Here is a 26,559-nt window from a genome sequence, read left to right on the forward strand (position 1 = left end):
AAAATCGAGATTGTGCTCAGTGATAAAATCATTGATTAAAAATGTTTTTCCTGCCAAAGACCTGACATTTAATAAAGCTAGTTTAAGTTTGTTAAACACACTATCAGTCATGTTTTTTGTAACAAGCTGTGGCTGACATGGAATCACTGCTAAATTAGATACACTCACACAAACGTTTGAGCGCTTCCTGTTTCTAAGATGATTCACCGCTATTAATCTATTACCTATCAACACAGATATCGGCAAAGCTACTGGCAGGCAGGGCCCCGACATGTCCTGGAAAGAGTTGAGAGTGCCATACGCCCTTGAGCCTGGACCCAGCACATATCAGTAAGGGGGGGGGAGGTGGTTGACGTAGGCGCAGTGATGAAGACGGGGGAGATGGTGCGCGTCTCTGCGGTGATTTTGGTGGGCGTTGAAACATCAGGTTTCTTATTTGTAGCAATAGGTTCAATTTCCATGAGAGCGTTTTTAGTTTTGTAAAGACAGAATTAAACTAATAAAGTTTAACTAAAGAGAATACCAAACAGTGGTACATATTTGGAAATTAACAGCCAATTAAATGTGTTTTTGAAGATTTCCCAAACCGGTTAATCCATTTTAATCTGGCCAGGTTTTCCCCAGATATCTGTGATCTAGAAAAGACAGAAATTGTCCCACATTGTCTTTTTATAGACAGTATTTTTAAGACTTTTGGAGCCATTTTCTCCCAAAGTAATGCTCTTACAGAACAGCGTGTGACGGCACATTTAATCGACGGGGGCAAAAGAAAATCCAGAGATGTGAGAGACACAGATGGCATCCAGTTCAAGAAGGGAATGATAGCAAAAACGATGACAGTGTGTTTTCCGCCATCTTTAATTAATCCTTTACGAGACCCAGCAGTCAGAGAATATTCAGGAGTCTGTTCGTGTTGCTCTCATTTTTTTTGGTACTTATTTCACTTTAAAAAAAAGGGACATTTACTGCTTTAGTGCTTTTTAAATCAGACTACTATATAATACCCTTACTCATATTTATGTTTGGTATGAGACATATAACTGAACGCAGCTTATTATGCTTCTTTTGAAAGTCTTTCCACCACAGCACATCGCTTAAAGACATGACGCTAAAACTCAAAACAATCGATTATTATCAAGTATTATATCCAAAAACCAACGGTGGCTGTTTTTGTTGGTGTATCTTTCGCTTTTCACTGATTTGCTGCTCGTCTTATTATATTTAATTGTATTAAGTATAAACACATTTATTTGATCAATTTCTGTTGAATTTTCTTGTATTTTGAAAATCCTTTTTCATTTTTGCGATTTATTTATGATCATGTTCCAATCTTAAAAATATTTAATATTATCTGTGGTATATTTGTAAATGTACATTAACACCATTTTATAAATCTTTCAAGTAAATGGACACAACCGTATAGACGTCTTCTTTTGCAAAAAATATTTAAAACAATTTTGAATTCTTTATTTTCTCATTAATAAAATTGAGTTCTCTTCCATTTCTCTGCTGTGTGAAATCCTAAATGTAGTATTGAAATGTAACAAAAAAAAATCGGTACTCTGAATTTCACATTGTTCAAATTCAAGTTTATTTTTTCCTGAAACTCAAATAATTCACGTTATCATGACGTAAAACGCAGAAAAAACATATTTTTGAAGCGGTTTTCCTTCGACAAATCATTGACTTTATGCCTCTGAAAATTCTCTGAAATCCTCTGACTCTCGCTCTCAGTCGTTCAGCAGCCAACCCCTCTCACCACCGACCCTTTTATTGGTCACGCTAAAAGAAAGCGGGGTTCAATCCCCCCGATAAGACAAAAGCGACACTTCCTGCGAGTGTCGAGAAAAAACAAAATAAAAAAGAGAGACTGCTTCAAGTATCCAGAGTGGAATTCAATAGCCCTGAAGGTTTTTCTATCATCATTTTACTTTCCGTAGATCCCGAAACTCTTTCTCTGCTGATAGCCTGGAGTGTGTGTGTGTGTACCTTAGTGGTTAAGAAAATGTGCACGTCAGACGCCAAATTAACATCCAATTTTAAGTTTAAATCCAAAAACGCTTAGATGTATTAATTTAATAACCATGACTTGTTCCTGCTGAGATGGAGGACTGTGTGTACTGTGTGTGTTTCAGTGTGAAGGCCTATAAAGCAGAGAAACAGACGCGGGTGGACAGAATCCATTCTGCATCCCAAACTCACCTTCACCCAAACAGCTGGAGTGTGTGAATATTGGGACTGAAACAAGGTAGCACCAAAATATTTCATTATGTTTTTGTACCTGAACTAAATCCGAATCAATTTGAAACTGTATAAACGTGACATAATGTCCAATGAAAGGGGACAAGTCAAGTGGAAAAAATATATTTGTCCTCTTACCTGTTCTATATAGGTTGTAGTTCGGGTGCGTTGCGAAACGTTTGAGATACTGATCATAGAGATGTCTGCCTTGTCTATAACATAATGGAACTAAAACTCTGCTTGTGGTGCTCAAAGCGCCAAAGAAACTCAACAGCCTCATGGAGAGCGTCATTTCCTTCCTTCGGTGCAATGATACTGCTGGCAGGTGGTGTACTGTAGAAATAAAACACTTCCTCCAACAAGGTCTTTCCTGTTGAGTTAAAACTAATCTTTGGACTCATTGAGCTCAACAGACAGAATGCCATGTTGGTTTTTTTATATAAAAAAGAAGGCAGACATCTGTATGGTGAATATTCTCTAAAACGCTCAAAACAATATAGACTACAGCTAAGAGGCGAAATGTGTAGTTTCATGTGAACATGTTGACGAGCATCTGAACAAAGTGTGTCAGGGACTGTTGTTGCAGTTGTTTTGCTGCTACTACGGTAGTTATAGTCCTGCGTGGCAAATACATGTTCAAAGGTAATGAAAACATTGTGTGCACCTGCTGGATGAACGCTCAAGTATGCACGTTCACAACTTAAAACGTGTGTCTAAGAGAGGATTACTGAGTAGGAAGTCATTGTATACCAAATAAGATATATTTCAGCTTTCCACAAACCAAAGAAAAAGCAATGTTTTCTCAGAGGAAAAGTCTTTTTTTAAATACACGTTTTCAATTGGTATGACCTTAGTTTTTAGCCAAGCCCAATAGACCTGGTTCCCAAATGTGTGGAATAAACAATATGCATTTAAAATGTAGGGAATGACCGTTAGAGCTCAGATGCTTTTGGGGTTTAGTTTGGGATGCAGAAGAAGACGGCCCTTTGTCCTGCTCAGTGCAGCAGCTCCGTTATTGAGACAGAACAGACTCCTGAAGTTTTGTTAGGACTTCTTGGGACAGTGTGAGGATGAGTCTGTGTTGAGAACCTCGATCATCGTTCTGCTGGACGGGAACGTCTCTGCTACAGAAGGAAGACTCTGGTACCAAACTGGTAAACTGTTGAAGGAGACAGAACATATGAATGAACTGCACTGAAGAGTATTTATAAATAAAAGGAACGGTTTTGTCTCGTTACCTCATGAGGTTCATCCAGTTCTTGGCTGTTTTACTGAAGCTTTCTGGACTGGGTGTTGTCATGGCTTCAAAATCCACCAGCTGAAACAATGTTTAATGAACTGTTAGAGGACAAAGACTCGGGATACATGTCTTATAAACTAACAAAAAAACATCCGATTAAAAAAAATGTCAACCTCCTTTCCTACTAAGCAAGCGTTTTTCAAAACCAAACATGGCACTTATGTAAAAAAAACTCTTCAGAATAGAAAATAAACGTTATGCTATAAACCAGGGGTGTCAAACTCAAATACACAGTGGGCCAAAATTAAAAAAATGGGTACTAGTGGAGCGCCGGACTGGTTCAATGTTTATTGCAAAACGTATTGAAATGAACTTATTGCACATATTCAACCTGGAACTAACAAAGCTTAAATGATTGCCTATAAAAACAACATTAAACATTAAATAACCAGCTGCATTCATTTCTTATGGCTCTATCTGCAGCTAAGAGTCATTTCTTATGAGTACATTTTCCCACAGGCCAACAACAGCTTCAAAAAAACTATTCCCCTCAAAGAGAAACCCAAACATGCCCTGTTGTCGTGAGAGAGAAAGTGCAGAAGGAAACATTCATTGAACTCAGTGTGCTGCTCTGTGCTGTTCAGATACTGGGCATCTCATCTTGGGAGCAAGGTCATCAATGTTTGGGCTCAGGCTCTGAGCGGAGGAGACCCTCAGGATGGAGTGAAGGTGTGCGTGCAATATACCGGAGGGCCAGATCTAATAGTAATTAGAAATTATCCTGCGGGCCGAAATTAAATCCACCAAGGGCCTGATTTGGCCCCCGGGCCTTGAGTTTGACACATGTGAAATAGATGATCTGTCAATTACACAGTTACCCAACGACCCACTTTAAGAGTTACATGATAAAGAAGAATGAAGAGCCGTAGACAATAAATCACCAGATTGCATAACGCTTGATCTGATGAATATTTCTTTATACATTTCTAGAACTGAAAGATATTTATACAACCATTTTATCCTAGAGAATTCAACAATTCAAATCTGCTTGAATTCATCTCAGGGTCAATCCATCAGTTTCTATGTATATAGCCACACACCACCAATTAAACATTTGTATCAAGGGCATTAAGAGTGTCTTAATCTCTGTGTTACCCTAGCAGTGGAAAAGTTAAAACTCCAAGAAAATCCCACAATTATTTGGGAACAATGACAGAAACCTCAGGGAGTGCAACAGATGTACTTCTATGGTGCCCTCCTGACTTAAAATAAACAACTTTTGTAAAAGATTCCAAGAGTCTTGCCCTTCGTTTGTAGTGCAGATTAGGACGGATAACTATGATATTTAAACTTACTACCGTAAAATTCTAAGAAGACTTCAGTCATTATTTTCTATATATGATGTAGTTGAACATCAAACAAGGATGTTTTCTAAATGTTTGTTTTTCTGCACCTATTAAAGCCTCTTCAAAGCAACAAAAGCCCTCCCTAGCAGCAGTGTGTCTATGAGAAGGATTAGAACGTGAACTGTAGGTTTCCCAGGTTTTTGTATTCATTTGTGAAGATATTCAAATGCCCAGACATCTTGAGTCAAACAAAGACAAGCCTGGACATTATGAGATCAGACAATACGCTTCCTGGGTATAAATCTCACACCTGATCAGTTTCCTGCCTTGTTTTGATAACAAAGTGTCTGCCTGGCCGGCGCAACATAAGAGATCCAGCCAAGCATCTTTCCCCCGATGTCTGGAGTAAATGTGTTGGAACAATAGACTCTTATGAAATGAACACCTTTTATTTAGAGAGATAACAAAAAAAGAGTCAATGATCCTTAACTAGTCCTTTTTGTTTTGTATTATATCCTCTTAAACACTCACGTCATTCCAATCCAGAGTCACACATTGCAGGTTTTAAAGCTATTTAACTTGTGGATTTTTATTATTCTGACTTTACGTTAATGTCCGTTTGTATTCAGATAAATAATAATAATAATAATAATGCATTACATTTTTTATTAGAGCGCTTTTACAGGTGCTCAAAGCGCTTTACAATTACACATATTAGACATGTTAGAGTCATTACTGCGGACATTACCCACAGGAGCAAATGCGGGTGAAGTGTCTTGCCCAAGGACACAACGGCCTGACGCAGTGGCGGCCGAGGCGGGATTCGAACTGGAGTTCACCAACGGCCCTTGATCTGATGACCAACGCTCTAACCACTGCGCCAAAACCACCGCGGTTAAGAGCTGCGAGCACCTGCTGTGTGAGGGGGAGCGATATCACAGCTACAGCGTTTCCGCCAGGGGGGGGTCTTGCCGTAATTTGATGCCATTATTCAGCTCGGAACGCCCTGAACTCGAGCCGAGGGCGTCCAAAAAAATAAATAATTTGAGAGAAGATCGAGAGTTTTTATCGCTTGAAATGACGAAAAGGAAAAAGGCCAAGGACATCCCGCTGTTGGAGGGGCAACGGAATCTGGTGGGATTATTTTCGGAGTATTGAAGATCGTTTCCCCGACATCGGTGGTGGCTGTCACAGGATAACACGGAACGTGCGCGATTTGGACGCGATGAGCGGGGGGGGGTGCTAGTGAAGCACGCGCCGGAGCTGCGAGCGCCGGAGCCTCGAACCGGCGAAACTGAGGCTCCGTGGTAAACTGTGGTAACATGAAGAGCCGTTTGGGAGCCGAAGAGCCGAGCCAAATTATCCGGCTCACTAAAAAGAGCCGGAATTCCCATCACTAATACGTAAAGAGATAGTATCTATAAGGGACGGCTCAAGTCACCAGCCTCTCAGCCCTGTGCTGGCGGAAACACTGCACAGCTAGAATAAAAATGGTGAGCTGAAAGTTAAATGAAAGCAAAAAAAACGAGTGTTTTCTCTTCTGGTCAGACACTATATTCAGACTTTAACTTTATTCCTTTTCCCATTCTCAGGTGCTATATGTAAAGCTGAATATTCATTGACGCAGTTGTCGTGGATGTCAAAGGGAGGTAGTTGTGTTATTATTGGTGTTCCTTTTATTTTGAACTCTTCTGCTTCGACAAAGGTTGCTTAGAGATTCGTATGCCATGAGAATAATCCCTGTAACAATGTTTTGTAGTTTAAAAATTGAAGCGCAGAAATTAAACGTGTGAAAAGTGTAACAGTGAGGAAGGAAGTCATCGGTTTCTTCAACTGTACTTGACATCAATCTGACATGTTATAAGGTCTGCCATACTGAGGTGAATGTCTGAAAGGTTGTTCATGTTTACCTTTCCTTTCGGGATCCTGCCGACCACCTCCTTCCCGCTGGCCATCAGCGCTCCCATCACCACGGAGTACGCCACCACACTGAGGAGAGGAACATCAGAGAAACACTTTTCACACTAGCATCATAAACTGAACTGCTCTGTAGCACGCTAAAAGTAAGAAAAGTTTACTCAAAAGTTTCCAAAATCTATTTTAAAGTAAGTAAACACTTTTTAAGTTAACTGTAAATAGGGATCCCACTCAAACAGCAAGAAAACAAGCTAAAATGACAGTTACGCATCCTACACACGGTTCCGTTGCGTGCTTCAAGCGCTGGCCAATCAAATCATATGCCAGTACAAGCGCTCGCCAATCAAACCGCGTGCTTGTGTGCCCGGGGCGGGAGATTAATGTGATTGGTTGCGAACCAGATACGCCCACCGGCAAGCTTCAACGCGACGGAACCGTGTGTACGAGGCGTTAGTTGCACTATAGTTGAACCTTTTGAAAATCTTAAGACTGCAGGCTGTTTCCATGTTGAATTACCTGGATCCTCTGGAGAGGGGCATGAGATTGCAGAAGTAATAAACCAGGGAGAGGATCAGGTTACATACGGCATCTGCATCCTGGAGGACAGACAAACGACCGTTTAGTCACGAACTGACGGAGCAAGAATTTACAGACACATCCTTCAATTTAAAACTGCCTTCACTATGAACTGTCTATATTTTCGGTTAAACAACAAAGGGTGTAAGAGACAAAAAACAAAACAAAAGAGGACATTCATATTGTTCCAGGTATCTGTTTCAGCTGTTACAATAATAACGACATTGACCACACAGCTGTCAGTCTGGATCAAGTAACTAGAAGCTGAACAATGAGGAATTGAGCCTAAGTTGAACTGACTGACTTTTAATCAAGTCAAAATGTGTCTTTAATAAATGTCCGATAGTTTTTTCTCAAGTCTGAAAATCCTCCACAACAACCAGCTGCTGAACACATTCAACTACAATCCTGTATTTGATCTGTGATATTCTCTAGAGCAGGGGTTCCCAACCCCCGGTCCGCGGAGGTGTTACTGCCGGGCCGCGAAATAGCTGTGAGTTTAACGTAATATTTGCAGAATTATAAATATATTTTATCATAATATTTTTTCGCACCTATACCAGTCATATTATTTCATCACGTAGCCTATTTAATCTTACACCAGAAAACCGTTGAAAATGGCTTTTATAATGTTCCGAGGGATTTGGCGGCTCAGCCTATAAGGTCTCAGCCTCTCGTGCGCACGAGAAAGTTACCGGTGCGCCAAGTAGGAAGAGGAGCGCACAGGAGACAACCGCTTAACTGCAGACGGTTATGTTTATGTGGGGAAATGGCAGTGCATACATTATTTGAGATATATTTCAAACTCAGACTTCATTTTAAGGACATGTCGGCCAGGGGTGTAGAGCTATTTGTTTAAGCACCGGATTGGCAAAACAGGAGAGTAAACCAGTCTGCCTTGATCTATGAATTCATGTCCGGGACTCTCACGGTATCTGCAGCTGTTTTATAGAAGGAAAACCTCCTTCACTTCATGAAATGGCTGCAGCATCAGGAGGCAGCGGGACGTGTAACTCCGCCTCTGAGAAGTGCAGCACCAGCGGGTAAAGAGCTGTGCCTTTTTACGCACCGCCTTCGCTGTGTTTACCTTCATCAGAACAGCGAGTGACTGCAGGCTGCTACGTGTTAACCACACACACCTCTACACATATCGCTACACACATCAAACTGCCCGATTACTCCCCCTTTTATTAGTTTTATGAAGGAGATGTCCAGTCACCAAGGCGCATGCTCAGCTCAGCTCTGTGTGTTCGGTGTGTTTGTGTCTGTCCGACACCGGCATTTGTTTTCAAATGACCATGAACAGTAATTTACACACGTCTGGCTAACTCCATAGGTAGCCTATATGCGGGTGTTCCCAAAATAAATTAGTTTAATCTTAATCTCGATGTAGTGCTAAATGCTGTCGGACGTGCACCGGAACGAACGTCACTATCATAAGATCGGCGGAAAACAAAGCACACACACACACACACACACACACACACACACACACACACACACACACACACACACACACACACACCACACACACACACACACACACACACACACACACACACCACACACACACACACACACACACACACACACACACACACACACACACACACACACACACACACCACACACACACACACACACACACACACACACACACACACACACACACACACACACACACACACAAACACACACACACCACACACACACACACACACACACACACACACACACACACACACACACACACACACACACACACACACACACACACACACACACACACACACACACACACACACACACACACACACACACACACACACACACACACACCTCGTTTTCCCATGATTATCCGTAAATCATATAAACAAAACCAAAACGTTGATTTATCTGTTTTCTTGTTTTGGTTTAAAAACTGAATAACGTCGTTTTTTTGAAAAACGACTCCGGTTCTTTTTTAAACGTTGTAAATATGTTTTGGATGCATATTTGTTTTAGGCTTGTTTGTAAGCGCTTTGAGCACCAGGAAAAGCGCTTTATAAATGTAATGTATTATTATTATATTGTTCTAGTATTTGTTCAGGCTGTTACGTACAATTAGCCTCTGTTGCTACCTGCTGCTGGTGAGTAAATATTAAAATCTGTTAAAATTGACAACCGGTCCGCGACTTTTTTTTAATGTATCTGCCGGTCCTTGGCACAATAAAGGTTGGGAACCCCTGCTCTAGATCAGTGTTTCTCAAACTTTTTCATACCAAGTGTTAGGGAAATAATTGTCCTAGACTCCTAGATATGATGTGCATGACCAACCCTGACATCTGTTATCTCCTTTAAGGAGATAGGCTGCTTCAGCCATAATGTTGTTGTTCCCATTCTGTGACCGGGCAACCCTAGGTCACAGATGGTCTATTGTTGTGGGTGCACTGGGACACTTCCTTCTTTGTTGTTTGTGGACTCCAAGGTATGAAACCTTCGAGGCCATAAGTGACGGACGCAAGTAACTCAGTGTGCCCAACTGTCTAAGCAATCTTATCAAAATATGTTGATTACTCTGTGAAACCAGTTAAATGGGCTAACGAGAGAGAGGCGCTCCAGAATTGACGTGGCAACTCTACCGTGAAGTCAGAACTAGTGTTAATTTCGTTGACTAAAACTATGACGAAATATGTTCGTCAAAGACCTTTTTTTCCATGACGAAAACGAGACTATGACGAGACGGCACCGACGGCAGTAAACAATAACTGTAACGAAATCATCATGCAATATCGTTGACGAAAAGTGACGAGACGAAAATGTAGTTTACTAAATAAAAACTATGCCAAAATCTCTCTTTACTTTCGTTGACGAAAAATGAGGAGACGAAATATTATCAAAGATAACGTTACATCTCTGATAGTCAGTTTTTCTCCCAGCAGTTCCATTTCCGGTGCTGCGGCAGGGCAGCAGCTGTGTGTCTGTGCTGCGCGCGGCGGTAGATTTGAATTACACCGGGCAGCGGCACACTGTGAACTGTCAGGAAGACTCGGGTCTAACTCATGGTCTAACTAACCTTATTTAACAGAAAATAAAATGGCAACAACAGGGCTTGGGAGCAGTGGTCGCACTCGCGTTAACCGAATACCCCCCCCCCCCCCCCCCGTCAGCGCGAGTGAGAGATACATTGTGCACTCGACGGATAATAATGGATTATGACGGAAATGTTACGATCCTGTCCGTCAAAATGACTAACAACGAAAAAGTCTAAAGCCACCACTGCTTGGGAGAAAGAAACGATGTGATATTTGGGCCCATTTTCGCTACAATGAGGCGGAGAAAAAAAGCGAATGCATTGTTTTATCAGAAGGGAAGCAATGTGGCCATAACACAGCTGGTGAAAGCACCACAAACCTGAGCAGATACTCTCTGCAAAGCTTCTTAATCATTCAACCTGTTTTTCATCAAATAAGGACAAGATATAATCTTATTTATATATACTAAAATGACAAATTATTGGTTTTGGCTAGACTAGTTTGACTGAAATGTTCTATATAATCTGATGACTAAAAAAGACTACAGTTTTCATTGACAAAAAGTAGACTAAAATAATTAGTTTTCTTTGACTAAAATAAGACTAAAATACTCGGACTTTTAGTCGACTAAAATTTGACTAAATAAAAACAGGATGAAGGTGACTAAATATGACTAAAACTAAAAAGAAAATTTAACACAGGACTAAGACTAAAACTAAATAAAAAAATAGCTGACAAAATTAACACTAGTCAGAACCTCTGGCTCTTGGACTTGTGATGTGAATTCTCCGGCCGAAACTCCAAATAAACCATCAGTGTTTGACATCAAAGCTCCTGCTCTTCCCGTGTCTCTTTCCTGAGTCGGTGACTCCCACTGCATTGCTGCACAGAAGTTTCCCTTACACCAAGGACCACTTAACCAATAAAAAAACAGTCGCGGACCACCTAACTCCACAAATATCCAAAATCACATCATTTTTCTAGAACAGATTACAAATCGCCTGAAAATGGTACAAACAAGTGGCAACATGTGTGATGAAGGTGTTGCGCTGGGCTATATGATGCAATCGAAAGTGAAACTTAAGCGTTGCAGAGATATTCCCGCGAGAGTGCGGAAAACTTAAATTCATTTATTTATTTCAAATGTGAAATTTTACCAATATACTCACGGACCACTAGGGAGCACTCACGGAGCACCAGTGGTCCGCGCACCACACTTTGAGAAGCACTGCTCTAGACGATTAATTAAATTCCCTCACTAGTTTTCCTGTCTGGAGATCTGATCTGTATTCTGCTTTTTGTAATTTATGGAAGACCAAAGTTAGGAAGGTTGACAGCAGAGATGAATCTTACCCCGAGTTCAGTGGACAGCATTAAGGCCTTCCCTTTAGCAGTGAGGTCTTTGTAGATGGACTCGATCTCTGACTGGTACTGCTGCGTCCGCTCCTCTGTCGTCTGCGTCTCTACTGAGAACAACATGTTGCCCACCCTAAAACACAGAAAACAGTTCAAACATCTGAACAAGCAATCAGTTCATCTCCTTCTGGCTTCATAGTTCCAACAAAGTGGAAACTGTCATTGTCTAGGTCGACACTTAAAATATACTTTGCCTCGTACCTGTCTCCAGTGATGGTGATGGTAAAACCGTCGTACTCTTTCCCAAGATCCTTCATGCTCGGCACCTTGGAGTTGACCGTGAAGCCATCTCTGGTTTTACTATTGAACTGCTTCAGGAAATAAAACACACACACAAACAACCAGCCGGGTTTTCACTGCTGAACGAATACAAGACATGTATTTTGTACAAGACAACGAAATAAAAACTCGATTGTGAGTTAATTTCTTGAGACACTGAGACGGCAGTTGGTAAAACAATCTTTACTCATGGTCCCCTTTGTATTTCTAACTGAGCAATATGCTTATTAGGACCTTATGTTATATAATATTTAAAAACTGCAGTAGAGCCTCGAGTTGAGAGCAATATTTTTGCATCCAACTTTAGTCATGAACACATCTTCGGTTTACTTTCCTCTTAACTAATCATCCCGCTTTTCGTCCTTACCTTCATTATAGGAAGCAGATCTTCTACTTTATTCACATTTTCAAGAGCCTGCCGGACTTCTAAGAGTCCTCTGGGGTTGTACGCCCTGACACACAAAACAGGAGAAAGTTGAATAAATATTTATATTCATGCATAAGAAAATTCATGCAAAACAAAAATGTAAAAGCCTGAAGGAAAGAATAATGTACACAGTTCTGCTTTGTCGGCAGAATACAGTAGCAACAATAATACCATAGCTCCTGGGAAATAAATTAGGACAGACATGGGGATGCTAGTCTTTCGTTGTTTTCTGATACAGCTTTTCAAAGAAAGCAAAGGAAGGAAAAAAGGAAATAACTAAAAGGATATTGCAGCAACAGAGCAGTGATGTGTCGGTCGCGAACGAGCCGATTATTTTGAACGATTGAACGATAAAAAGAACGGCTCTCACCAAGTACGACTCGATTCCCCTCGTTCGTACCAAAGAGCCGTTCTTTTCATCGTTCAATTGTTGGTCCGCACTCACTCCAAAATCCACTCGCCTTTTAAAAAGCTTGATTTTGTTCCCCACGCGTATTCTGTGAAGACCCGCCCCTACTCTGATTGCTAGGTTTCAGCACGAGGAGTGAGACGGGGTGGGTCTTAACGGAATACGCGCGAGAGAGAAGTCATAACAAGTGGTACAGGAGCGGTAGACGACGTGTTTTTCGGATGGAAAATGAGCCAAACGCGAAAACGCAGCATTCAACCAAAACCCAGGCGGTGATAAAGCGCACCATTTGTAAAGGCAAAATATCCTTTAAAGCAGGGTCAACAAATAATCTCCATCGCCACTTAAAAACACAGTATCTAATATTAAGAGTTGCGTGAATTTCATTCAAGGCAAGGCAACTTTATTTACTCAACACATACAGAGGGGAAATTCAAAGTACATTCACTGACATGATGACATGGATACGGCGCCACCTTGTGTCATGTTTACAATGCAGATGATTGACATTAGGTCTGGCAATACAGTCAATCATTATCCTGGTGATTATTTCGCAGATAAACCTAGTAACCCTTTAAACGGCTCTTTTGAACGGCTCTTTTGAACGGCTCTTTGAAAGGAACGGAGCCATAAGATCCGGCTCCCTTCAAAGAGCCATCATTCCCATCACTAAAACAGAGGCAGTACAGAATATTAGGGTAACTGTTTGTGATAAATGTTTCAGTAATGGTGTCATTTACCCATGATACACCAGTATTCTGTCTTTGATGAAGTCGAGGATGTTGTCAAAGTACGCCAGGTATCTGATGTTGATAATCTGTCCCCTGAGGAAAGACAAGGACAACAAAATTCATACTGTCAAAAGATCTGCTTTGGTATGAAGAAGAGCTTTCTGTGAGTTTGTCAGAGTCAAGGCTACAGTGATTAAAAACTGAACAAACAGTGTCGTATAACCATGAATTTCAATACAAGTGTTACCAATACAAAGCTGAGGAGACAAAGCAAGGCAATGTGGAAATTCAAGTCACTCCAGGGACTTATGGGAGCCTCTGTCTCCAGGGGGGAAGCTGTTACCTGATGAGGTTGATGTGATTGTTGAATCCTCGACTGAGACTCCTGGCAGGCATCTGATCCAGCCACAGGACGGGCTGGTCTGGGTCTGCGATCCTGCGAGCAGAGGAAAAGATGGTGAGTCCGTTAGCACTGTAGTTCAATAGAGAGGCGAAGTCCCGCCCATCTACTTCCGCACCATGGGACCTTATTTCGGAAAAAGTATGTATTGAAGTCAATGGAGAGAGAAAACGTATCTTTCGATCCCGTTTGAATTGTGCCACGAATTACATATATGATTTTTGTCAATCTTAAAAAATTATTTCCACGTCAAAAAAGTCACAGTTTGTCGTAAAACTGTTGAAATAGAAGACTATGAAAAATACGCAACCAGAAAGACTACAAATTCCAGAATCCCGGTCCCGCATGCTGGCTCTCACGGAACCGACTAACTCCCCTTGTGTGTATGCACAGCTCTCAACGTGCCCAGACCTCGTTTAATACTTTCCGCCTCATTCTGAGAGAAAGAAGTGAAATGTTTCAACGTGACGGCCGTCTTGGTGTGTGGTGCGAGACGGGAGATGTAGGTCATTGAGCGGTTTCACACAAAAACAGTTTTACGACACATTTAAAAAAGATTTACTTGCAAAATGATCTTTTAAATTGACAAACATATGTGTAATTCATGGCACAATTCAAACGGGATCGAAAGATAATCTTTCTCTCTCCATTGACTTCAATACATACTTTTTCCGAAATAAGGTCCCATGAAGGTCCCCGGAAAGGGAGGGTCTTCGCCTCTCTATCAGTGTTAAGACCACACAGATCTGGAGTCTAGCATTTACTATGCTACTTAAGAGGGTAAATTGGTGGCTATGATGTATCAAATCATCTGTCTTCTTATCCCTTGAATCCTGTGTGTTTTAGAATGAGCTCCCGGAGATGAATATGTATCCACAGTTGCTCCCGCGTTTAATTTCTCTTGGAATACAATACAGTTTTAGGTGTCTTACTCATTGTTTTCTCATCTAGTCAAAACACATTTACACCGTGTTAAGAGTAACCACTTTTTGACTCAATAACTGATGTTAACAGTCGATAAGTTGGACTGTGAATGGATGAAGTTCAATAGTGTTTATTTCAACACAGATGATCAGAATCAGTTCTCACCTCCTCCATTTGACAGCTATGTCGAACATGTCTCTCCACTGCATTTGCCTGGTTTTCCCGTTGACTCTGACTTTGGAGTTGCTCCACGTCCGATGCATGGCCTGCATCACCTCCAGAGTGGCTAAACCCATGGCTGAAACGGCACAAACATCATTACTCTACTGCCTTTGTTTATACTTCAAGTGTCTGTATGAACTGCAGCATTCATCACCTCTGTGTATTCTCCTGTTAGGTAAGAAACCAGGAGTGTCGTATTGCATGAGCGCCCCCAGGTGGTCGGCTGTGCAGATCAGCTTCTGGACTTCACTGCTGTAGCTCTCGAAGTTCTGAGGCAGCACGTCTCTGCAGAACACAAACACAAATCTATGAGGTGTGCCCTTTTATTAGTTTATTTCTGGACTGTACTGTGGCTACTGTTAAAGCTTCTGAAACAGAAGAAAACGTTTATTTCTGGCATAAAAAAATCTGCCTTAAGGACACTGGATCTTTTAAGCCTTATAGAAAAGATGGCAGGTGTTGCCTATGAACCATTATACACTGTTTGGATGGGCTCTGGGCTCGTGCGTTTTCTACAAACTACAGCTCAAGACAATAGGAAGGTGATGGATCATGATTTCTGAAATTAAGTTATTCAGGGTATATGCAGGAATCCTGAAGTCAGATTTAAAACCTTTTAAGACCTTTTTTAAGACCCTTTCCATACATTTTAAGACCTCATCGCCACTTGGAGTTTTAACCGGTTACCTTGGCGACACACTTTACCTCACATTGACTATATACAGTATTGATTGTCCTTCCTCCTTATCTTCCAACCATTTGGACGCAGACTTGCATTTCCACATAACGATGTTGTTTAACAACCGGCGTAAACGGACCTTCGCGCGCTATCAAGCAGTGAGCGTGCGATGTCCTGTTCAGATGACGTCAAATCCAACGGGATGCCATCAATAAACTACAGAATCACACTACACACCTACGCCATGATTACATTCAGGCAGACTGTGGAATACAACCTCTTTGGACCATTTATATACTTATTGAAAACAAGCTACAACATGTAATACCTTGGAAAATGCCCTTTAATACTTTTGAATAGCCTTCATTTTCGCTAAATTGATTTTTAATACTTTTTACGGACCCCCTGTTATTACTCTTCCGTGCAGGACACTGTGTAATGAACCAAATAAAACCAAGAAAACGTATGAATATTATATATTAATATGTTGGTTTGAAACCCCTTTGATTGCGCTACAAATGAAGTACCTTATTATATTACATTTTGCTAATATCTTAAGCATTAACTGCAGTTTTTCTTTGATCTCAGAGCAGGAAAAAGTAGAAAAAACCAAGTATAATATCAGCTGTATAGGACCGATCAAACCCAGTGGCGAACCGTCAGGGCCTTCAAGGTATTCAGAGAATTCAGTGAAAAGACGGACATTATAACGCCGCGGAGGGGGAGGGGGGGGCGGGGGGTGTGTGTGTCTACAGAAGGTCCAGTTGTGATAGACACGGTTCGCCACTGATCAAACCTACTTGATGTGTGGCTGCAGGCCGGGCTGTTCTTCATAATCTTCTATTAAAAACGGCAGGTTCTTGGCCCAGTGGTTCTTAAAGTTTCCCGGTAAGTCCTGGTCCACGTTGTACTCTGCTACCGGGATGTCAAGGTGGGAGTGCAGGTAGCGAGAGTACTCTGGTGGGAAAATAAATGCAAGATATCATTTAAAATGTACTGGTTTAGTTTATAAATAGAGGTTTGTAGTTATAGTAACTGTCGGCTGCTTATGGTTTCTTTTATAGGGATAACTAAAGGGACTGTGTGGACACTGACCTCTGAGGTATTTGACTTTGAGGTATTCAGAGCTGGCCTTCTGTCCCAGCAGAGGGTCGTTCAGCATGACTTTAGTCTGAGCTTTGATGCCCTCGTAGAACTGACCCATCGCCACGTGACTTAACCCCTTCATGTACTGACACACCTCGTTGTACGGCTCCAGCTGAAGACACCTCTGCAGCAGAGAAATACAAAGGGAACAAACACAGAAGAACAATAAGAAGGGTTGGACTGAAAAAGATAGTTTGTTATTAACCAACCTAAGGTATACAGAAGTTCAATATGGATTTTTTTGCTGCAAGGGGTCTCACATTTACAACAATATCAAAAGATGTAGTGACATGTTGACGTAGTGTGGTATCATGGGAGCTGTTGTTTTCACCCCCATTGTTGTAATTGTAGTTATCCTCTCCGTTGTAAGCATTGTTCATCATTCAGGAGATGTTTACCAACAGCTGGATTAGGTGGTTATAAAATTAAGCATTTATGGGTTTAAAATCTGTTTTTCTTGGACTCTGTGCAACAAATGGAGATGTGCCAACAAAATATGAGTAAAAAGTAGAATAATTACGTTACCATTATATTAAACTTTTAAAATATGTTTTTAGGCTGGGAAATGTATGGAAAGATTTGAAATAATTCAACTAAACCAAATATATAGACCGTGTTGAGACACTTTAATGTGACATTTGACATATTATAATTCTAAATCTGCAGTTTAACGAGTAGAAGGCCCACAAAATAAATATAATAGCCATATAATTAATAGTGTAATCCCCCCCCCCACATGAGCATTTATGGGTTAAAAATCAGGGTTTCTTGGACTCTGTGCAACAAATGACCAAAAAAAGCATTGAAAGAAATATGGCTAAAAACCGTTACCTCAATTACAATTAATATAACTTATTATTAATTTTTCCAGGCTGGAAAATGTATGGAAACACTTGGTAGTAAAAAACGAAACCAACGGTACGTCCACACAGCAGCGTCGCGTTGAAGCTTGCCGGTGGGCGTGTCTGGTGTGCGACCAACAACCAATCACATGAATCTCCCGCCCCAGACACACAAGCACACGGTTTGATTGGCTGGCGCTTCCGTCGAAGCTTGAAAAGTTGATATTTTCTCAACTTTCGAAGGGAGCAACGGAGGAAAAGCGACGAAACCACAGTGCAGTTCGGCAAAGCGTGACGTCACCCCATTCAAAGCGAATGGGAAGCGTCTCCGTTGAAGCACGCAACGCTGCCGTGTGGACGTACCGCAAATGTATAAAATATATTTTATTTTTATTTCTGTTGTACCTATATGTTCACTTTGTTTTATGGGGTTTTATATTTTATATTGTTGCATCGACTCAGTTGTCTTGTGTCTTATCTGTCGGAGAGAAACCATTTTTTATATTATTTTATTTTAATTATCATACATTTGACCTCCTTGTGTTTATCAGCCTGATAAAATGTTATATTTTTTATCTGTAAAGTTCTTAACAAATAATCTGAGGGGAATTTCTTGTTTGTTTTTAACTTGTGATGTGTCATTTTGTAAAACACTTTGAGCGTCATGTGTTGTATGAAAAGTGCTATATAAATAAAGCTTTATTATTATTATTATTATTATTATAACAGGTTTAGTCATTTTTGGAAATGTTTTACATATTATAGCTTAAAACTGCAGTATAAACGACGCAGGTTCTGGCCCAGGCTCTCGTCACCTCACGCCTAGACTACTGCAACTCCCTCCTGGCTGGTCTACCTGCATGTGCCATCTGACCTCTGCAGCTCATCCAGAATGCAGCGGCTCGTCTGGTCTTCAACCTTCCTAAATTCTCCCACACCACTCCGCTCCTCCGCTCCCTTCACTGGCTTCCAGTAACTGATAGAATTCACTTCAAGACACTGGTACTAGCGTACCATGCTGCGAATGGATCTGGCCCTTCCTACATCCAGGACATGGTTAAACCGTACACCCCAGCACGTGCACTCTGCTCTGCATCAGCCAAACAGCTCGCTGCGCCCTCGCTGCGAGGGGGACCCAAGTTCCCATCAGCAAAAACACGTGGGTTTGCTATCCTGGCTCCTAGATGGTGGAATGAGCTCCCCATTGACATCAGGACAGCTGATAGCTTACACACCTTCCGGCGCAGACTGAAAACTCATCTCTTTCGACTCCACTTCGAGAGATAGAATTACTAACTAAGCACTTATACACTAATAAAGGACTGGCTTATCTAAAGCTAGTTGAGTAGCACTTGAAATGTTTTGCTCTATGAAACCTGATGTACTTTATGATTCTGTTTTCTTCTAGTTTGTATCTTGTTGCTCGAATGCACTTATTGTGAGTCGCTTTGGATAAAAGCGTCAGCTAAATGCAATGTAATGTAAATGAATATTAGGCCCAACAAATAAATAGGATATAAAGCCTAGCTATATAATTCCACAGTGTATCCCCCCCCTTCACCTTGAAGTTCCCGATGGCCTCCTGCAGCGAGCCGTGGTGGTACAGCATCATGCCTCGCAGCTGCAGAGACTGGATGTGGTTCTGGTTCAACATCAGGGCTTTCTGGAAGCTCTCCATCGCAGACTCAAAATCCCCCAGCTCTCTGCAAAGAGGAAGAAGAGAAACCAAGAGAGCAACATGCACATGCTGTTAGCGAAGCAGAGGGGAGAGGGGGGGTAATCTCAACTCCTTCAATGCAAAAAAGGACATGTGTTATCGGGTATATAAAAGTCTCTGTACCTGTAGGCCTGTCCAAGGCTCTTATAAGCATCTATGAAGTCAGCCTTTAACTTCAGCGCCTCTTTGAATGTCTCGATGGCTTCCTGACGAGAGAAAACAAAGTGACGACACAAAGTTAACAGGAAATTACAAAAAGTGAAAAGGAGAATTGACCCAAAATGTTAGACTCGGCAGATGGTGCAGACCTTGTTTCAGATATAACCAGATAGCGATGGCACATTTTAGTTTACAGAACAGTCGTCACAGTGGAACTCATGAACCTCCAACTCTGTTCTCAGTGCTTCTCAAAGTGTGGTCCGCGGACAACTGGTGGTCCGTGAGCGCCCCCTAGTGGTCCGTGAGTATATTGGTAACATTTCACATTTGAAATAAATTAATTGATTTAAGTTTTCCGCACTCTCGTGGGAATATCTCCACAATGGAGCGAGCTTAAGCGCAACACCTTCGTCACACATGTTGCCACTTGTTTGTACCATTTTCAGGCGATTTGTAATCTGTTCTAGAAAAATGAGGTGTTTTTTGATATTTGTGGAGTTAGGTGGTCCGCGAGTGTTTTTTTATTGGTTAAGTGTCCTTGGTGTGAAAAAGTTTGAGAAACACTGATGTAGATGCATAAAATAATGTTTTGTAAAGTGTAAATGTAATACAATCCCACTATGTAATCCTTGCAAGGAGTGATAGAAGTAGTACGATCTTATACCTAATTCAAAATACCAATACACAAATGTAAAAGTACTCCACAATAAGTCAAAGTGATGCATTTGAAATCTTCCTCAAGTAAAAGAACAGTTGTATTATTATCTTAATGTACTGAAAACACATTATGTAAGGGTCACAAGATAAATGAGATGGGTCTTGAGAATATTTACGGGAGAGGGAGACCAAGGAGAAACAAAGTTGTGCTTTTAAAATGTGTATGCTCCTTTGGACTTTTCTCAAATTTAGCATTTCTGTGAAAAAGTGGATCATTTTCCCTCTTTGAGCCTCTAACGGTACGTCCACACGGCAGCGTGCGTTGAAGCTTGCCGGTGGGCGTGTCTGGCGTGCGACCAACAACCAATCACATTAATCTCCCGCCCCGGACACACAAGCACGCGGTTTCATTGGCTAGCGCTTGTACTGGCATATGATTTGATTGGCTGGCGCTTCCGTCGAAGCTTGAAAAGTTGAAATGTTCTGAATTTTCTAAACGAGCAACGGAGGCAAAGCGAAGCAACCACAATGCAGTTCGGCAAAGCGTGACGTCACTCAAAGCGAATGGGAAGCGTCTCCGTTGAAGCTGCCGTGTGGACGTTAGGTAACAGTTGTTTAAATGAAAAAATCTGAAACATTAAGTGGGGACATCTGCATTTTTTTATGTACAATTAAAAGAGTATTTGAAGCTTTATAGTAAATGTAGTAGAATAAAAAGTGCCTCAAGTATAAGAAATGGAAATGTTCCAAGTAAAAAACAAAGACCCCTAAATTGTACTTTAGTATAACATGAGTAAATGTAGTTATCTTCAACCATTGAGGGAAGGGGCCGCTTATGGGTCAGCAGACAACCGTCTCCCTTTCTCACAAAAAAGAACTCCGTCACAGTTCCTCCTACTGATTAGAAGCATGTAGAGATGCAGAGTAGACTTGTTTTCATGAGAAATTGTTAAAATACATTAAACTCTCATATCAGAGTTACATCATTAGACTACTGTTAATGGTGAGAGTAACTGGTTCTGATAGTCAAATGTTCTACTGGCTCTTTTCTCAGTATATTCACAGTGTGTTTTCAGTAGCTGCTGCACAGGGCTTCCCCCAGGAAATTGGTTAGCCGAGCGTTAGCCGAGGTGATAAGCACAACCAAAAACAAACCACACACTCATGTGACTGAATTAAACCGAGCAACTGGAGCAGCTTTGCAGAAACCCTCAGATTAAACAGCTGCAGCTCGGCACTCCACTTAATCTGACATCTTTTAATCAAAGACTGAGACACACTGAATGTGCTGTAATTGAGGTTTGAGAGACTACAAAATGAGATTGACAATAAAGTTGACTTTGACTTGACTAACAAGAGTTGGACAAATATGTTTAAGTTGTTTCATGAAGCCAAAATGAAGCAACTTGCATTTGAAAAGTGAGATAAGAACTCTAGTGTGCCTACATACGGTTGTTAGGGACTTTTCAGGACATTTCCAGTGTGTGTTTTTAATGAGAATGGTACAAAATAATGTATGTAAAGGGTTAGGACTAGGGCTGCTCAATTAATCGTATTTTAATCGCAATTACGATTATGGGTTGCAACGATTACGAAAACAACATAATCGAAATAAAACGATTATTTTTTTATTATTATTATTACTTTTTATTTATTTAAAAATAAATAAATAATTGTATTGTTTTTTTTTATTAATCAGTTGAATTATACTTAAAGTTCAGGGTAATCAACTGTTTCTCCAATAAATGGATGTTTTCAAAGTAAATAGATAATCGTTTTTAATAATCCTGATATCAATTATTGACCCAAATAATCGAGATTATGATTTTTGCCATAATCGAGCAGCCCTAGTTAGGACTGCTGAAGATGAGATGGGAAGTCAGCTATGCATCAGGCCTGCCCAGCCCTCAGGGGAACCCCGTCTGCAACACCACACCTTTAAAGTACAGCCTCCTGTGTGTCGAATAACACCCTGAAGTGTCTTTGAGGTTTCTGATGACATTAGCAGTCCACAGGAAACTGACACAGGAAACTGGTGTGAAACACAGCTTTCGCTCAGATTCAGACGGATTCAATTCTCCCTACTGAGAGAGCTGCTCAAACTCTCTTATCGTGTGACATAAAAATCAAGAAAACCCACACTCCCAAAGCAGTCTACTAGTTTGCAGCTGCTCATAGGTGGTTTAGTGTATATATTGGATGGTAATTAAGTTTGCACATGCAACACCATTAGCTTCAAAGCATGTCCTTGTTGATATTCTGTATACATCTCATTTAAAGTGTTCCCCAATATTATTGATTGTAAACATATTATCAATAAGGCTTTTTGTTTTGATCAATTCCCACAATAAAATAAGTAGACTTTCTAAAAGATGTGGATTGGTTTAAAGCTTGTTATGCTCCTAAGCACCCACAAATGTTATATTCCGTTCAGTGAGAGGTCGCTAGCAAGTGCAGTTTGCCTATTGTTGCGTTAATCGTGCAGTTATTGACAGTAAAGAAACAAATAACAAAAATGGGGTGCTGTTTTTGCCCCACTGTCCCTCTTAGTAAGGCAAAACAAATCTTAAATGGGATGTTTGTGCCGTGAATGCTATTTTTAAAGCCTGATTTTCAGTTTTCCTTGATATTCAGATCACACACACACACATCCAAATACCTATATTTCTGCAGTGAAACCCTTACCTTGAGCATGCCTCTGTGGAAGAAGGTGAGGCCTTTATACAGCATGGCGATGGGCTGATTCTTCTTCAGCTCTAAGGACTGCTGGAAGTCTTCCATAGCTGCCACATAGTCCTGGGGAGAGAGCACAGGATCAGCATGTGGACGAATGAGGACATGCATGTTCATAATGCACATAAAGACCGGTTTTCAGACAAATAACAGGCAACAGTAGTATTCAGAGTATCACATTGGGCTTTAGGTAATACAAGAACAGGTAAGAAACACAAGGCTAGAGAGGGAGAGTAAACCGAGCACCTGTCTGGTAAAACTAACAAAAAAGGCCACGAGCAAACACGATAGGTCACCTCGACAGTTAAGAAATGATCTTGATACATGGCAGTTGTAAGTGCTCACATATACTCGTACATATATTGAGTGCATAGCAGTAATACACCAATTAAGAGTGTGTCAGTCCGGGATAGTATCAAAGGTCCTTTTATCAGTATATGCAAAAACTGGTCCCCATGTCTTCTTAAAACTAGCAGACGACCCTCTCATCTAATTGTATCCATATTAACAAAGACATCTCTAATCCAGTCCTGATGGGCAGCTGGGGATTACATAATGTTTGATGATCACCTCTGAGATGAAGAGCAGGGTTCCTCTGTGCCTGTAGAGGCGGGCGGAGGGCTGCAGCTGGATGGCTTTGGTCAGATCGCCCAGAGCCTCGCTGATTCGACCCAGAGGAGACAGGATCTACACAGGAAATCAGACAACGCACACACTCAATAAAAACAACATATGTATGGAAACCAATAACACAAGTGAGATCTGAGCTCTACACCTATTTTAAATGTGTATTTTTATTTTACATATTATTTTTGGTTGGGTATTATATTCAGGGTTCATACACTTTTTCACCAATGATTTTCAATGACTTTTCCATGACTTCTCCATGACCTTTACCTACTTTTCCATGACCAAAGACATTACTCTTTCTCAGCGGTACCACTGAAAATGGTTTATTTGAACATGGAACAGGAAAATAAGGTCTGAAACATGTTGTGCCTCTAAAACAAATCAAATAGTTGGCTTACTCGCTTCTACACGCTAAAGCAACTCAAATCTCTCACCAGCAAAACACCTCGTCAGTTAAATGCCATTTTACGTTTCATTACTATACGATACACTATGTATTATCATTATAGTATTACTATTTCTGCGATTAGATCAAATATAAATTATATTTGATGCAACTTTAGTTACATTTCCATGACTTTTCCAAAACTTTGGGAATAATATTGTTTTCCATAACTTTTCCAGGGCCTGGAATTTGCATTTTGAATTTCCATGACTTTTCCAGGTTTTTAATGACCGTAAGAACTCTGTATATTAGTTTATATTTAAATTTTAACTAGCACCTGTTTCGGATTTGTAAGAATACCTGTCTGTACCGACTACCCAGCGAGAGGTCAGAGAATTTAAATGAATGTCTGTATTTAAGTATAATTAGCCACGACTTGGAAGGAAAGGGGTGATGTATGTATGTATGTATGTATGTATGTATGTATGTATGTATGTATGTATGTGAGCAATAACGTGTAGATTTGAGTGGACTGTAAACTGAGGCGGGTGTGACTTTAATATACATCTCCATGGATGTTATATATTTGTGGAATAAATAAAAAGTTCTAAAACCAACATATATTTTCATATCATTCTTGCAGAAATCCACTTGATTTGATTTGCCTATCTAACAAGGACTATGGCTTTCCCAACATGACTTCACCAGTTACTAGGCAGACAAATACACACACAATAACAATGGCAGGGTTTTTAGGAAGTGGTTCCTTTGTTTGATATTAAACTGCTTCCACTATTAGGAAAAGCTGGTTTGATAATTACAACTGAAAGAAATGTATGATAATCTCTTTAATGCAAATCGCACTCGTCACGTTTAGGTGAGGAAGTTCATCACATTTCGCCATTTACAGTTCTTAGAGCTTTTCTAATGTGATACTTCTTATGTTAAATACAAATACATTTAAGGACAACAAGACAGACATTTAGGATCTTGAAGAATATGTTTTAACAAACACTTAAACATCTCGTGAAATTCCTAACGGGGTCTTTTGGCTGCAGTGTTGGTGCATTGTTCTTAAAGAGTTACCATAATAAGGCGACACTAAATGACAAAGTGACTCTCTGTCGTGTGAAGGCAGGGTTGTGTAACCGCTTTTGTGTGACTTGCATGTCAGCTTGATTTCAACACAGATGTTTTTCAAGAGGCTCACAAAGAGGAAACGGCCTCAGAGTGAAACCTAGCAGAATGATTCTTCAAAGTAAAAACTCACAGTTATTGCTCGTCTGATTTGCCTGGGAAACAACTACAATTTGTATGTAGTAACAAATGCGTTTTTCCATATGATGTTTTCTGTGCTATCAAATCAACACTGATAACTTCCCCATCTTTTAAAGTGTCAGCTACTTAAAAATAAATAATTATTTTTAACATCTCACACACCATTTTATGTTTTGTGTGCTTCCTAAAAAGTCTAAATAAAGTACAGTGAACATACTGTATGTGTTGCTTCTCACTGCACCAGAAAGGCACTGTGTGACTCACATGTCATCAAGGAGCCAATTATGCTCCACTGCCACCATCCAAACATACAATGATCAGATATAGTGGTGATAAGTTATCAGTGGGATCAGATAAGTGAGTGTTTTATGGAACTTCAAATCTCAGTTAAAGTTCTCCTATTATACTGTTTTTCATCAATATATTATAGCTCTCAGATATATACAAACCTGTCTCTGATTGGCTGAAACACCAAACAGATCATTGCAGCATTACCCATAATCCCCTCTGTTTCAGCCCTGTTTCCAAAGTGCTGATTCTCTGTCTGTTACTTTAGATGAACATAAGGAGCCCCTCCCCACGCCCCTCTGAGAGACATTTGGTTACAAAGAACTCAATGGTGCTCTAGGAGGAGATTCAGGTGATAAGGGGGGGGGGGGGGGGGGGGGGGGGTGTTACCTTGGTTGCTGATTGGCTAATGGTTGCACAAGACAAAACATCGTTATGACATCATAAAGTGGCCAAAATCTGATCAGCTCATTTTCAGACAGGTTTTTATAGAAATGGATCAAAAAGAGAGAATCTTTGTTCCTGAAACTTTCAGAGTCTCTTTCCACAGAGGGGACACATGTTGATGTAGAAGAGACATGAAGAAGAGGGGACACGTGTTGATGTAGAAGAGACATGAAGAAGAGGGGACACATGTTGATGTAGAAGAGACATGAAGAAGAGGGGACACATGTTGATGTAGAAGAGACATGAAGAAGAGGGGACACATGTTGATGTAGAAGAGACATGAAGAAGAGGGGACACATGTTGATGTAGAAGAGACATGAAGAAGAGGGGACACATGTTGATGTAGAAGAGACATGAAGAAGAGGGGACACATGTTGATGTAGAAGAGACATGAAGAAGAGGGGACACATGTTGATGTAGAAGAGACATGAAGAAGAGGGGACACATGTTGATGTA

The 26,559-nt window shown here is 40.7% G+C and overlaps 1 protein-coding gene across 2 annotated transcripts in view; it reads right to left on the bottom strand.

Moving 5' to 3' along the window:
• Positions 1–1,567: 1,567 nt before the first annotated feature.
• ttc13 (tetratricopeptide repeat domain 13) overlaps positions 1,568–26,559 on the bottom strand; it is a 32,392-nt gene continuing 7,400 nt past the window's right edge. Inside the window, exons 7-23 of one of the 2 annotated variants that reach the window (XM_034200185.1) lie at positions 23,646–23,762; positions 23,028–23,138; positions 19,650–19,732; positions 19,371–19,512; positions 16,917–17,091; positions 16,622–16,778; positions 15,297–15,427; positions 15,086–15,218; positions 13,940–14,032; positions 13,606–13,689; positions 12,397–12,481; positions 11,952–12,058; positions 11,688–11,823; positions 7,261–7,340; positions 6,738–6,816; positions 3,480–3,559; positions 1,568–3,400 (exon numbers count right to left, since the gene is read on the bottom strand). In XM_034200185.1, the coding sequence (XP_034056076.1) occupies positions 3,286–3,400; positions 3,480–3,559; positions 6,738–6,816; positions 7,261–7,340; positions 11,688–11,823; positions 11,952–12,058; positions 12,397–12,481; positions 13,606–13,689; positions 13,940–14,032; positions 15,086–15,218; positions 15,297–15,427; positions 16,622–16,778; positions 16,917–17,091; positions 19,371–19,512; positions 19,650–19,732; positions 23,028–23,138; positions 23,646–23,762 (1,908 nt within the window). In that variant the 3' untranslated portion in view covers positions 1,568–3,285. Of the gene's footprint in view, positions 3,401–3,479; positions 3,560–6,737; positions 6,817–7,260; positions 7,341–11,687; positions 11,824–11,951; positions 12,062–12,396; positions 12,482–13,605; positions 13,690–13,939; positions 14,033–15,085; positions 15,219–15,296; positions 15,428–16,621; positions 16,779–16,916; positions 17,092–19,370; positions 19,513–19,649; positions 19,733–23,027; positions 23,139–23,645; positions 23,763–26,559 lie in introns of both variants that reach the window. The other variant, XM_034200184.1, reaches the window with a different exon arrangement.

Source organism: Gymnodraco acuticeps, unplaced genomic scaffold, assembly GCF_902827175.1.
Source record: "Gymnodraco acuticeps unplaced genomic scaffold, fGymAcu1.1, whole genome shotgun sequence".
NCBI lineage: Eukaryota > Metazoa > Chordata > Actinopteri > Perciformes > Bathydraconidae > Gymnodraco > Gymnodraco acuticeps.